This window comes from Glandiceps talaboti, chromosome 11 (assembly GCF_964340395.1).
Source record: "Glandiceps talaboti chromosome 11, keGlaTala1.1, whole genome shotgun sequence".
NCBI lineage: Eukaryota > Metazoa > Hemichordata > Enteropneusta > Spengelidae > Glandiceps > Glandiceps talaboti.
The window spans coordinates 12,089-27,869 of record NC_135559.1 but is presented as its reverse complement, the minus strand read 5'-3'; the positions used below and the strand labels follow the sequence as shown (position 1 = coordinate 27,869).

Sequence of the window (15,781 nt, the reverse complement as noted above, 5' to 3'; positions counted from 1 at the left end):
TCTTTAATTGGTTAGTCACAGGAAATTACAATCACACTAACAACAACATGAATAAAAATCAATTACATTATTAGAAGTACACATAAAAAATGAATTAAGAAATAGGAACTATTGTCTGTCCTATAGAGTTATTGCTTACTATATATTATAACCTGTACTGAAGTTGGACTTGAACTTATGAATTTGCACAACAAGACTTATTGATCATGTATTTTTGGGCAAATGTAGTGAAACAAGTCATTGTATTAGTGCCATTAGCATTCTTGATAAATATTGTAAGGATTATGAACATTGGATTTCCAAATATGGAATAACAACATTACCAAATATGGCACAAGACATGTAAATGTGTAACAAGAAATTGCAAATCTGTAACACAAGGTGGTATTTGTCAAAACTGCCAATAATACAAATGTATGTAGACAGAAGTATCGATATTGAGTTTCCAAATTTGAGAATGGTGTGGTTCCTAAATGCTGTTTAGACTGTTGACATTTACCCAAATAAAGATTAAAATGACAAGATTGTACAGGTTTTACACTTAGAACTGACTTTGTTGGCAATCAAACAGGAGCTATTTGTATTTAGTGGTAAAAAAGGAACAAGCTAAAATCACAGGTAACAAATCTTTGCATAAAAATTCACATCTTGCTTGTTGTGAACTTATCAATACTGAACCTGACAACAAAGATGAAATTGTGGAAACTGTCGCAAACAATTGATTGAAAAAAGTAAAACTTGCTATCCTTTGCTTGTTTTCTTCCTTTTTCTGAATTTTAGAAATCACTGTGTTGAGTGATTCAATGAAACAAGAACTTCTATACAATCTATATATAATAAAGAACACACAAATTAGCATATATTCCATAACTACCCTAACAGACCTTTCAACACACTAGCGCCCTCATGCAGTGCACTTTGCAGACACGAGGTTAATTTATATCTTGTTCAGGAATACTATACAATGATTTCCTGTTGATTTGAAATTCAAGATGGTTAAAATATGTCTTGTTTTATATGATGTTATACCTCCAAACACTTGCATTTCTGCTACCAATACCTTGAGTAAACTCCAGAGGGCGCTCAGTCGAAAGGTGTATTCTACTAATATATGCAGCACCATAGGTTTGCTAGGTAACACAGGTTGACAAAATAAACTAACATTCTGATGTATATAACAATTTAAATCTATACAATTAATTGTACAGAAATGTGAAGTATGACACAAACTGACAACAAACAGAAGGTGAAATTCCAATATACAGAATATTTCCACTATATACACTTGTGGAGAATTCTATATGTACAGAAAACTTTGTTACCTAACAAACATAGCTCCTCGATTAAGACGATGGTGCCTCTGTAGCTTCGGCTTCAATGGGAGAGTTAACTCTCATCATAAATTCTACATGACCTGCAAACTCCCCGTACTCCATGTTAGCAGCACGAGCATAACAATTAATTCTGACAGTTACATCTTTTGTCATGTTTCTAAAACGTACAGCTACAAGAGGTGTAAGGTAGCTGGTTCTGTATTCTGACTTCTTGTCAGTGCCACCAACATATGGGAAATATTTGAAATCTAGGCCGGCTGATGGGCTGTATTCAAGATCTCCAATATTGTCTTTATCTTTGTCTTTCTGCGAAATAAAGAGAAAAACACAATTATGGCACAAACCGATTAATATCTGGTGTAGAGGGAATATATTTCCTTATAGCCTGTATTTGAGGTTTACTGCTTTCTCCTTTCCTTGTTAAAAATAGCATCAATGGCATTCTAGCATAACTGTGCAGTTTTTTGTTTATGTTTATCTGGTTGCCTAGCCAGCCCTGTTGTTACCTTTTTATACCTAATTTACATATCGCCAATGACATCATAATGTTGTGAATTCAACTTCCTATACACATCCCCATTACATGTCAGCTAAATCTGCTTTGAAATTATAGATTTTGACCAGACACATTTTTATACCTACTTTGCATATCATTGATGGGATAATCATGTCATAAGCAATTCTTAATCTAAACACCCATAAGAATGTTCCCATCAATTTTCACACTGATCTGCCCCATAGTTTTTAGTCTATTTACCAAAAACCACATTATTTTACTGAAATCACACACTGATGTTAAGATCATTTTGATTTGAATAATTTTCCAACTAGACACCATAGGGAACATCCCCACCAAATATCATGGCAATCAGTCCAGCAGTTTTTGACATAAAGTTGTTTAACTCTTTCACTACCATTGGCCTCATGGGATTGTTTGTTCTCCACCAGCCCCCTCACTAACATAAGGTGAGAGTGAGGGGATTGCAATCAAACTGATCTAGAAATACTTAGAATTTCCCAATCTTTGAAAATTAGGTATCATTTTACTGGAAAATAAATTGTCTATATCATACATACAAATACACACATTCAAATATCACATTCACAACTGAAAATTGGGTTAAAATAATAAAATATTGGTAACAAAAACATGTGTTGTTTATTTATTGACATATCACAAATAAACAAAACATTTATATTGCAAACAAAATTCAAAATACCAACATTTATGTTTCTACAAAAATTCTGTATACTGGTTAAATGGTCAAAAAAATGTTTTGCCAATGGCATTGTAGCACAACTGTACAGTTTTTAAAAATGCTTATCCATCAATAGTCCATGCTAATAATAGGTGTTCATTTGCTGAATGACTATCCAGTTGCCTATCCAAACATGTTGTTATCTTTGTGATATACGCGATCATTTGGCTGTTACTATGGGCATGGTCATGTTGATCGATATATTTGCATACATTGTTAATGTTTTTGTACACTTGTGTATGAATTCCTGACATTATCTTTGCAACATGCGTGATCATTTGGCTGTTGCTATGGGCGTGGTCATGTTGATCAATATATTTGCATACATTTTTAATGTTTTTGTACACTTGTGTATGAATTCCTGACATTATCTTTGCAACATGCATGATCATTTGGCTGTTGCTATGGGCGTGGTCATGGTTGCTAGGGATATTTGCATACATTTTTTTATTGTTTACTCACTTGCCTACCAGATGATGTTGTTATTTGACTAAAATATACTGCCATTTGGTTGTTGCTAAGGGCGTGGTCATGGTTGCTAGGCCAATCGTGTTTAAATATTTTAAAGAAAATCTGCAGAATAACACTTCTAGAAACATCTCACCAAGTTTCAGTCTCATTGATAATATCCAGACTTGTGTCTTAAATAACGGTCACTCAACTGGGTGGTTTCACCTTGAACGGGGTATAAGACAGGGCTGCCCCTTGTTTACTCACTTGCCTACCAGATGATGTTGTTATTTGACTAAAATATACTGCCATTTGGTTGTTGCTAAGGGCGTGGTCATGGTTGCTAGGCCAATCGTGTTTAAATATTTTGAAGAAAATCTGCAGAATAACACTTCTAGAAACATCTCACCAAGTTTCAGTCTCATTGATAATATCCAGACTTGTGTCTTAAATAACGGTCACTCAACTGGGTGGTTTCACCTTGAACGGGGTATAAGACAGGGCTGCCCCTTGTCCACAGCATTGTTTGTCATAGCTATCGAGCTACTTGCTATAGCTATTAGGTCTTGCGATCGTATCAAGGGTATACAGCTTCCTAATGGTCAGACACAAGTCATTTCCGGATTAGCTGATGACACCACATTAACTTTGAGAGATCAAAACTCTGTCAAAATTGCTCTTACCATGTTAAATAGTTTCTCTGAATTTTCGGGGCTTGAAGTAAATTTGGAGAAGACTAAATTACTTTTAGTGGGTGGATTGAAGCAAAAATGGGAGGATATGGAAGGGATTGTGTCAACTGATGAGCCAATTAGATATTTGGGTATTTTTGTGGGCCATGATCACATCAATAATATTTACCTTAATTTCTACAGTAAAGTCAAGAAAATGTCCGATAAACTTGACATCTGGAAATCAGGTGATCTGACTATTAAAGGAAAAGTTACCTTAGTGAAAACCTTTGGTGCTTCAAACTTATTGTATGTCATAAATTCTATTTCTGTTCCTTCCAAAGATGTAACTTATGCAAGTCTCAACTTTTTAATTTTTTATGGAAAGGGAAAAAACACCACATTAAGAATGATAGTATTGATACCCTAATAGGAGACCTGACTGATGGGGATTTACGAATAACTGATGATTGGAAATAAAATCGGCACTTTAGCTAAAGGGATATTGGTGTATTATACTCTTCTGACGGTTCTTGGAAAACAAATGGACGTGTACTTTACGATGTCAATCATGTCAATGGCATTGAATATATTTATCATACTTGCTGTTACACAATCCTGTCGACTCGTAGGTGTGAAATACGTTTATTATTTTGAGTCCCATCTTGTGTTAGGACTAAAACCAATTAGCACAGTAATTAATTGTTAGACAACAGTGTAGGTATGTCTGCATCTCCTTATAAAACAATGAGTAGAGGGCTGTCTCCGAACAAAGGCAGGCTGAACACATCAAAGTTCTGAGCAGCTGGTATGTAAATTTAAAGGGGCGGCAGCAAATTTAATGGGACGGGAACAAAATTTAATGGGGTGGGCCACCCCTTTAAAAGGGCCTGTGGAGAACAGATAGATGTGGATGATAGAATGCCCACCTGTTGGTTTATACAACTTTTGATCAAATAAACTTCATTTCATACTTTGACATTCCATTACAATAATGTATGATTAGACAACTCACCTTTCCTTCACACTGTATGAGAACATGATTTTGATCATAGTGTGGTCTGTATGCATCTGGGATTGACTCGTTTTTGTATGCCCTGGGTCTCCATCCCCAGACCTGTTAAAGTTAAACAACAAACAGTTATCAATCAAAGGTGCAAGGAAATTAATGGCAGCCTCATGTCCATTGACAACAAATTCGTGTTTAGGGTCTTGTTTATGGTTCAGGAATAAGAGACTACTATCATTTTGCTACAACAACAACAACAACAACAACAACAACAACAACAACAACAACATCATCATCTGGTAGGCAAGTGAGTAAACATTAAAAAATGTATGCAAAATCATTTTAGAATGTTTGTTCGTTTGTCTATGAATCCCTGATGTTATCTTTGTGATATACACGATCCCATGGCTGTTGCTATGGGTGTGATCTTGTTGATAGGTATATTTGGATACATTTTTTGAATGTTGATTCTTTTGTCTATTAATCATTATCTTTACAACCATTTGGCCATTGCTATGGGTGTGTTCTTGCTGCTAGACAAATTTACTTGCATTCTTTGAATGTTTATTCACTTGTCTATTAATCCCTGTTGTTATATTTGCAATATATGTGATAATTTGGCTGTTGCTATGGGCATGATCTTGTTGCTAGGCATATTTGCATACACTTTTTGAATGTTTGTTCACTTGTCTAAGAATCTCTGATGTTATTATTGGCTTTTGCTACGGGCGTCACCATGGTTGCAAGGGATATTTGCATACATTTTTGAACGTTTACTCACTAGCCTACCTGCTGGTTTTTTTAAAGCAAAATATACTGGCATTTGGTTGTTGCTAAGGGTGTGGTCATGGTTACTAGGGCCAGTTGTGTCAAAATGTTTTAAACAATATCTCTGCAGAACAACACTTCTAGCAACATCTCACCAAATTTCAGTCTCATTAGCCAAGTAATTTTAGAGATATAAATTTTTGACCAAAATTCACACTTTTCCACCTAATTTGCATATCGTTGATGATATTATATACTTCATATTTCTTCACCTCTATACCCGCAGATGCATCCCCATTAAATTTTAGCCCAATCTGCTCAATAGTTTTGGAATTAAAGATTTTTGACCAAAAAAATTGTTTTACTCATACAGGAGAAATAATCAGACAAAAGGCGATCAGTGTACCCCTAACAAAACCCCCATGGGGAGTCCTGACATATATATACTTACTTTATTTAAGGAGAAGTATACACATGGTTGTCCAATTGGATAGCCATACTTTCCCTCAGTATCAGTACAGAATTGTCCAAGCTCTTCCAAATCAAAACGGCATAGTCTCCTAGGGTCATCACCAGGGGAAGATCCAGAAAGACATTCATCATAGAGGGAATCATTCTGGTTTCTGTATGCTGTAAATAATAAAGACAGACAAACTCTTTACTCATATTTCATACTGTATACCAGACATGACTAATATAGTAATATATACCTGAAAGTGACAAGTCAGTGTATGCAAATGATGACTGATGTGGAGACAACGAATTCCAACAAAACAGATTACATGGCTGTTGAAAGTGAAAACTTTATGAAATAACTATTTTGGTCTGTGTGTTAGCTTCTAGTACACTCCAAAGACAGTAACGATAATAATATCAAAACTTGCATAAAATGTGGGCACACCTGAGTGGAATGGGCAGTCAAGGGAGACACTAGTAGTAGTGATAATCTTGGAGCAAACAGAAAAACAAGGCGATTGAAAAGACGATTTTTAAGAAAAATGCAGGCTGAGATACTTACACTCATACATTTTCTTAACATCACTAACAAATTTGTTGCGTTTTTAGTATCATTATTGGAAGCAATGCTGTCTTTCTGCTTATACATTATGTACGGGGAGGGGGAAGAGAAATATACTTACGTTCAAACAGTGTCTCGATATCATCAACAAACTTCTTGTATGTGTTCTCATTATCATAGTTGAAAGCAATATTTTCTTCCTGCTTATATCTTGGGCGATGCATCAATCCTGTATCAGGCACACAAAATTCAGTGTTGGAAAGGTATTTTCTGATTACCACACAACAATTTCTGATAATACAGTTGGATAAATGTACCAGTACAATAACATTTATTTTCTATACACATACATGTACCAGGTACTCCTAACACTAAGTTAATACTCACTGATAAACTATATCAAAACTTACTGAAAATCAAAACTTTTACATACATGCAAGTGTTTCATACTCATAGTGATAAAATAAAATGATTGAATGAATACACAGAACTGTTTGCTTGAAGTAAGTTGAACTCTTTTTTGTCATCTATTTGTAACATGTTTCAAAGTTTTCTTATCAATCTGATACATGTAACTGACAGTTATTTAAATATGTCTTAATAAGCGACCATATGTGAGTTAGAACGTGCTTCTGCAACAAATTTCCCTAAAAATAAGTTACATTCTCTCCAAACTTTGCTGTACGAAAGCTTGTTCCTGAGCCTTTTGAAATATAAAAGAAATTTGGGGTTTCACCATCATGTTTTCAAGGAAATCAAAAACCTTTTATTTTCTCAAAGTTACATTTGTACATGTAACACAGTATTCGGTGGCCATATTGGATTCTATATTTTTACATGTAACACGGTATTTGGTGGCCATATTGGATTCTACATTTGTACATGTAACACAGTATTTGGTGGCCATATTGGATCCTATATTTGTAAAATGAGAAAAATTTGACATCATTTTGACCTCTATGTCAAAATTTTGTATGGTGACCCCATTTTTTTGTATTGATATTTACTGATAGAAGGTTGGAATTTCCCTAAACGAAATGACAGCAAATGTTTTAATAGTTTAATATTTCCAGTTTTCGCGGTGATTTTTTTTCACTGCGTATGTTGTACGCAAAGGCCATTGAAGTTTGCATATCGACCTAATTTTGGATTTATGGTACCTATATAGAACATACCCTGAAAATGGAGAGTGTTAATTGACGTGACAGTTGTGGAAATTTAGTTTTGTCATATCTAAATCAATATATCTCAGGGGCGAAATCAAAATAAAAAACATTGTAATTATTACGCGTCCTGACGAGTAAAGACTAATAGTTACTATGTACTACAGTAAATATTCATATAATCTCAACGCTTACTATGTACTACAGTAAATATTCATATAATCTCAACGCACATTCATCAACCTTTAAGAAACAGAGTAAAAACATACAAGTTTGCGTTATAGTCTTTATTTATATAGATTCATTTTTATCGCAAAAGTTTGGCTAATTGAAAGTCTGGTTTGGCTAATAAATTTTGAGGCAAATTAACCAAATTGCTCGTAACCACCCTAACACAGAGATTCATCCGGAGTTCATTCTCTGAGCACATATTTCTAGTGAGTAATTACCATAGAAAATTGAAAGTCTAGAAAGATGAAATTAAGGATGGGATGCAGGTTTGTTGGTGAACTTTGGCCTTTTTTTTGCTTATTATGAAGCTTCATGGTATGTTCCATCATTTGGTTAAAAGAATTTTTGAAAATTGTTTATTTTTTTCACTAATAAATTTGAAATGAAAAAAAATGACAAACTCGAATGCGATTTGTGTTTTATATGGTTTCATTCCTGGATGTTTATGTACAAGGATTGCATACGTAAAGAAGATTGACAGGTATGTTGATTACAGAAGAGTGTCTTTACATATGCAAATTAGACATAGCTAGTAGGCTATATTGTATATTTTGGTCATGATACTATCCAATGGTAATTGTACATAAAAAGAAAAGATAAATATCTGTACCCCAGAACTTAGTTTTTTTGGGGGACTAAATAAAATGAAACTTCAATGCCACTCACCAGGTGTTCCAAGCTTGTCTGTGTATGTTGGCTGTTCTAGATCAATAAATCCATAGTAGAAAATAGCCATCAGCCCTCCAAAGAAAGCAGCCAGAAATCCATAGTAAAACAAATAAAAAACACCAATTTCAGCTGGGAAGGGAAAAAATACAGACCACTTTTATTAGAACAATGATAACACTTGGTATTAATTTAACCTCACTTGCTTATCAGGTACATTATTGACTATTGTTGACTTCATGAAGATAATGTAGTGTAAAATCGGAATGCGGTCATCAGGAACTAGATTATGATTTCCCAACCCGTACATGTATTTGTCACCAATGTAAATGTCACCAATACATAAAGGCTTACGGCATATGTGTAGTAAGTAAGCTTACAGTGTGTATGTGACACTTACATGTATGTTCATAGCGTACTTTTGAAATTGGTGACGGAAAATGCTTCCACCATGTACATGTGTGTGTACTAATGATCAAAACTACTCGATTTTGCTTGTCATTAATTACCATTTCTCAAGATTGAAATGTTATAGCCATCTAGTATGCTGGATAAGTTTGGGACTGACAACATATTCCCGGAAATCACAGTCAATTCGGAAATGACGGTGTGACACTGTGACGTATTTTTCTTATAACTTGACACACAAAATTTTCGTAACATGCTCTTTAGTTTGGGTACTTTCAAAATGTTTTCCCTAACGACTTATTAAAGATGGTCACAAAAGGCAGTATTTTTCTCAGACGAATGGGTTGACTTTCATGTAAACAATGTGATCACACCAAAAGCTTGACCTCCAGCACATACATGTACTTGACAACTGTTGTTAGGCGTATTTGCATATCTCGCCATATCTGCCACAGACGGAAAATGGCTTATGGCAAAGCACCTTGAACAGTGGGAAAGCTTGAACAGTGGGAAATTATACAAATGTATACATGTATGAGTGCTACAGTGTCTATGTGCTGCCTTCTTCTCATATTCAGTGCTTCCAATGACTACTCCTAGACTATTTCATTATTTAAAGTTAATGTACCATTTTACTCAGTTATTTTCAACGCCGGAGTAGATAAATACATTACATGTACACCAATTTATTAAAGATGCAAATAGACTGGGACATGCACTAAAATGTACACAGACAGGGATAACCTTGATATGCAATGTTTAAATAACCAGACTGAATACACTAGACATGGCATTGGCCATTCTAAATTTCACAGAAAATTGCACACATTTATAATATTCCTGTTACATTTGTCACATTGAAGATTAATATTATAATCAGTGTTCACAACTAAAGCCATTCGATCATATGGTATGATCTACGGTAATTAGGTTTGTTGAAAACAATATAATTTAATTGACTACCAATGTAAGCTACATTGTACATATAGTACTTGTACATGTAGTACTTTCTCAGAGATCACAGATGATTTAATAGTATATCCAAATATTTTCATTGGTTGAGCCATTGCAATGAAATTACAACTTCATTGAAAACATATCCCCAACTGGAGTTTTATGGTGAAGTTATTGTGCAAATTTGAATAGTGTGAGTGTCTCTAGATACAAAACATAATCTATTGACCAATTTGCTATTTGACCTACGTGTAGAATATAGAGGTCAAAGTCAAAGGTACATGTATATGTATAAAAAGAAAGTTGACCTTTGGGGTATAGTCATATATAAATGGAGTCTTTGTGTATGCAACTACTCGAATTCATGTAGAAAGAAATATTTCCATCATTTCACCTTGAAAATGTGCATCAAGATCATAGTCTCATTAGAAAGCTCATCATTGATTATGTGAAGGACAAAGTGGGACATACATGTATATTATTACATGTACATTGTATATTATTAGTTTTACGTCATAATGCTCCAAGTATGATTCTGCAGACTAATACATGTACAAATTAAGAGTTGGTATTTTTTCTATAATTTTGAATCAAATTTTATGAATACTGCATTGTTTCATTGCACTTTATTCTTCATTGTACACAAAAATGGCATCTGACGGCTATGCAAATTACATAATCACATGACCTGTTGTGAGGTCAAGCTTATGCACAGGTTATACTGTGCTGTGGTTTCTCAACCAAAAACATCGATTATAACCTTGCGATATACATGTACATGTAATATCAAAGTTTTAAAATGCAAGTAATCTTTGTCTGAATGTGACTTTGTTCCGTCATTATTATATTCATTTTGGATGTGCAAGTTCGGAGCTCTGAGCTCGATGGAAAATTGGAAGTAAGCTTACCGACTGCTACATACAAAATGTCATCAATAATCTACATGATTTTCAGATAGGATAAAATTTATTAAATGAAAATAAAAGTACCTTGATAATCTACATGATTTTTAGATATAATAAAATTTATTTAAATAAAAATAAAAGTACCTCTCCATATTTGACGAGCCACCCAATGATGGATGTAAAGTAATGTGTGCATTTACCAGTTTTGAAAGTACACATTAGTTATTACGATAACATGATCGTACACATGTAGTGCAGAATGGCAGGAACAGTTAAAAGAAAAAAGTTTGGTAGTAGAACAGGGGTGATAAAGGTTTTTGATCTGCCCTGTTTGACTGTCACACAGGTGAAGATTTGCACGTTTTTATGTCAAATTGTGATAATCAATTATTCACAGGACCTAGTTGATACAGTGATGAATGTGGAACCTTTACTGGGTCAAAGCTATCAAAATTAGGTTATCTTTCTGGGGGAATATTATTATATTTGACCTACTGATATGAAATTATAGATACAAGGTGGTTGTGTAATCATTGATTGTTTGCAAATACATATCAGTGTTACACATTTTAAATTTGAGGCAGGGCAACTTGCTTATAGTCATTTACTGACAATTCTGTAAATGATAGTCATCAATTTCAATTGATATGGTGTACACCTATATTTCAAACTTTGATATATAGTGAATTAACAAGTAGACATTAATTTCAGAAACCATGCGATGAGTAATTTTTTTTGGGAAAATTTATCATGTACAGGTACATGTAAGTGGAAATGGGCACAGTAAACAGTTATACAAATGTATAGGGACATTACATGTACATGTTGATCTAAATTAATCATTGGACAAGTGGAAGATGTGAATCATCAAACTCACATGCTACAGTACATGTAAGCCCGGTAGTGGTACAAGAGTTTGTACATACATACATACATACATTGAATTTGTACATGACAAATATTCAGGACTATTAATACTGATTGAACTCAAAATGTAGGCCTTTTAGAAGATGTCTCATCCACCCTTATGAAATATATAGCATTACATGTACATGTACAGCGCTACATACAAGCAACATGGAAAATCTTTGCTCGGAACTGAATATACAATGTACATGTACATGTATCTGATAATCAGATTATATCATGTGACTTCTATGACAATTCCTTGTGATAGCAGGAAATGGGATTTCTCTGAATCATTACACATCCCGGATACCATACATGTCCTTGGTAGTTCACTGACAAATCTGGGAGCTGAACTCCAGATTTCAATCTATGATGAACCTACATTGTACAACATTGCTGTTGTCAAAACTCAAAGTCTAAAATAATCTCTTGAGGTGATAAAGATAATAATCAGAAATGCCATTCCCTGATTACACCATCACTCCTGTGGTTGAATAATCTTACAAGTGATGTAACCCTTTAAATGTATATGCAGTTATAGTTGAATAAAGTTCAGTAGTAGTAGTAGCTTTCTTGGTACCAGAATTTCTGGGGTGTCTTCCACTCTCTGATGAACCAATCCCCACATTGTGCCGAGACCAGGATTGGATAGGATAAAATGTCACCTTAAGACGCACTGCAACTCGATTGTGAGGGCCAGCCTGTATCTGAAGGTACGACCTCATCATTTAAGAAATACATGTATAGGACTGCTCACAAGTGACAAACTTTGAAGCTACTCAGAATGGCAGACAAACTAAGCAATAGAGGACATCAAGTCCATTGAGTCTGAAGACATGAAAATCAACAAACTCTTAGAGCTACAATGAATCATAAACAGTCTACACATGAAAGTAGATTACATGCAGAGATTAGACGAAGACATAATATGGATCAGCAGAACTTCTGGTGCGCCTTCCCCTCTCTTATGACCCAATCCCCCCCCCCCCCCCCCCCCATTAGCTGTAGTATGTTGATGGATTCCATTATGGGGAAGTTCTGAACTCTTGTTATTGCTTGGAAATTCAACAGTGGGGTTCACTGATTGGATGAACAACTTTTTGTGCTGATAGAAAGACACTGACCAGACGTGGTTTAGTGAGAAACCATGTTGGAATCCAGACTAGCTTGTGTGTGTCTTTACTCTTACAATGTAATAATTGCTGTCATTCTATGATTGTGTATGGTTGATCTGTCTACCCAAATGATCAAGCCTATTAAGTTTAATAGACACCCAGAAAAATACATCTGTAAGATGAAGTGAATACATTTTGTATTTACCACACACATTGGATGCCTTTGTCAACACTGAACAGTGGCTGGGTAAAGCAGGGTTGAGATTAAATGTTTTCACTTGTGAACTGTGATTATGATATTTAACTTCTCATAATAATCATGCATTATGGTACTCTTCAAATGCAAACTATTTACATCCCCAAGAGTGAGATAATGATATATGGCAGTAAAGATATGGTATTTAAGTTTATTGGCCTAGTACACTGTTAATACATGTATACACATGTGCATATATGGCAAAATTAAAATCATATTCTGAAAGTTACATACTACCATACCATCCAATGAAAGATAACTTGTTAAACAGTATGGATTATGATAGTCTATAGAGGAACACAAAAAGTGTTGTGTGCACTGTCATAAGAAATGCCAGTATCACTGGTGCCAGTGCTTCAGATTACATACAAATGATACATGTAATGTACATGTAGCTGAGGGGCCACATTGAATTGGTTACTTAGATTGCACATTTCAGATATAATCCAACCCATCACATCATCTTGTTCAATTTCATCAAGAAAATAACAGAATTATAAGATTTCGATAATATTGATGGCAAAAATCAAGAACAGTATCACTCAATTCACTGTGTAAATATGAACAGGTTATTTTTTTTTTATTTCCACAACTCAAGGAGACGTAATTTTCATGAATGTACACATGTAGAAAGTAGTAGATAGTATTTAGTGTTTAGCTGGGAGGAAAATCATTCCATGGAAAACTGAAATTTAAAAGGAATGGGTTGATTTTGGCAGTGATTTTCAGCATTTCAGCTTTGAAAGCCGTCACTCTGAATTTTTTGTAGGGGAAAGGTCACCAGTTGACCTGTACTAGGCTGTTAACACTCACGAGGACCGCGACCAGCCCCTCGTAATTCACTTTCGTACTAAAACCATGTAAATGATGTTGGGAACAACACTTAAAGTCGAGTTTTCACCCAAATTTCACAAATTACGAATCATTATCAGTCAACATTCCCTGAGAAGATAAATAATTAATCAAGTACGTCTGCAATTCATTATTGGAACCGAGTCATTATCTCCGACATAAAAAAAGGAAATTCCATATGACCTTCACACACATACATTTTTGTACACTGGCATGCCACTTATATTGTAGTGTTTGCTTGACGATATGAACGCTTTTTACCCAATAATTTTACATGTCAATACTGTAATGTAAATCTTCATGCATTGCATATGAAGATTTCACTGTATGAAATAATTTTTTGGCTTGATATTTCCTGACAAATACGTTTTGAATGTTCTTCTGAAGGCTTGGTGACATGATCTGACCATACAGTAAAGCATGCAATGTGATTGTTATGCAAATCAACCGGCTTGTGTGCCATTAGATCACAAAACAGCTACTTACCCCAACTTCTAGCATTTCTTCCCATAAATGCTTTATTTTCTGAATCCCACATAAAGCTCTTGAAGGCTGCCCAGTTGGCAGCGACGTTTTCCATACATGTTGGATCACTCGTCTTGGCAGATACTTTCTGGTCCGACATTTTGGCTTCGGCTGTGGCTGCGGCTTGGATTCGCAAAGACTTATGGGAAAGACCAGTTACCCGGATGGTAACCTCGAGGTCACTACACCAACTGATGACGTAATTTACGATCGCGCGTAACATTCTAACAATATATATCACAGGAGCTTGGCTTTTTTTTTGTTTATTTTCTTTCTTTACAAAAACGTTTGTTTTGTTTATTGTTTACCTTTTCCCTACAAAGTAACATGTAATAAAGTAAGGATTTAAAAATCTGGTGTTTTCTTCTAAATAAATTTGTTCTTTTATTGGTTTTAATTACTATTAGGCATAAATAAAAAAATGTGTGGTTTCAATTTTTGAAGTAGGTGGGGTAGGTAGATTTTTTATTTATTCTATTATATATATATTTTTTAATGTGTGAGTGTCTAGTTCAGGTTTTCCATTGTTTTTCAAATGGTATCTGTGTTGTTTATTTCTTCCTATCAGATGTACAGCTACTACAGATTGGAAGAATAGTTTTATATTGTCTTTTTAAGTTGATGTCAGTTTCCGCACCCACTATATCTTGCGAGACTTCATGATTTTCACGATTTTATTATTATTTTTTCCGAATACGTAAAAAAAAGTTTAGGATCGGCATGAAAAACTGGGTTGGGTCAGGTAACCGGAACCAAACAACTTTTTTTTTTTTTTGACTTGACTACCTTATTTTATTAATTATGTATTAGTTTGTTCTACTGTATAAGAGGTATTTAACTGATGTGGCCAACATGACTGATTATTTTGTGATTTACTGTATTGATATTTATAGTATAATTGGTACACATATCTACTGTGAGCCATATTTATAACATGCAGACAATATTTCACGATATGCATGTACATGGTAACGTTCATAAAGTGACATCCAGTTTCACCTATTATAGCAATGTTTGATTTGCAATGTTTATTTTAAGGTGTATTTACAAAATGTGTGGTTTACTTGTATATCTGTTGCATTGCGGAAACCCCATATTTCGCTGTCATAAAATAAAATTGGTGAAACCTTTGTATCCAAAATGGTGAACAAGACATCAAGTGCTAGATTCCCATAACAGATGTCTGAACATACACTTAGAGGCTTGGCTTGCAATAGTTTGTTGTGCCAAAAAAGGCACCAAATGAAGAGAACAATGTAATTATAAAAAAGATACAACATCTACCCAC

General features: G+C 34.5%; 1 protein-coding gene across 1 annotated transcript; it reads right to left on the bottom strand.

The window, feature by feature from the left end:
• LOC144442344 (sodium/potassium-transporting ATPase subunit beta-1-like) lies at positions 1 to 14,618 on the bottom strand. Its single transcript, XM_078131660.1, has 6 exons — positions 14,455 to 14,618; positions 8,570 to 8,701; positions 6,631 to 6,738; positions 5,943 to 6,121; positions 4,730 to 4,831; positions 1 to 1,640 (listed from the first exon to the last, which is right to left on the bottom strand). The coding sequence occupies exons 1-6, from the start codon at positions 14,591 to 14,593 to the stop codon at positions 1,344 to 1,346; spliced, it is 957 nt and encodes a 318-aa protein (XP_077987786.1). The 5' UTR covers positions 14,594 to 14,618; the 3' UTR covers positions 1 to 1,343.
• Positions 14,619 to 15,781: the final 1,163 nt, after the last annotated feature.

What these genes read in the sequence shown, in the direction of transcription:
- LOC144442344 (XM_078131660.1), bottom strand. Translation starts at nt 14,593, where the DNA reads ATGTCGGACCAGAAAGTATCTGCCAAGACGAGTGATCCAACATGTATG. An exon ending in AGACAAGCTTGGAACACCTG is followed by an intron (nt 6,739 to 8,569) that starts GTGAGTGGCATT and finishes TGCCTGATACAG; the next exon opens with GATTGATGCATCGCCCAAGA. An exon ending in TATCGAGACACTGTTTGAAC is followed by an intron (nt 6,122 to 6,630) that starts GTAAGTATATTT and finishes TATTATTTACAG; the next exon opens with CATACAGAAACCAGAATGAT.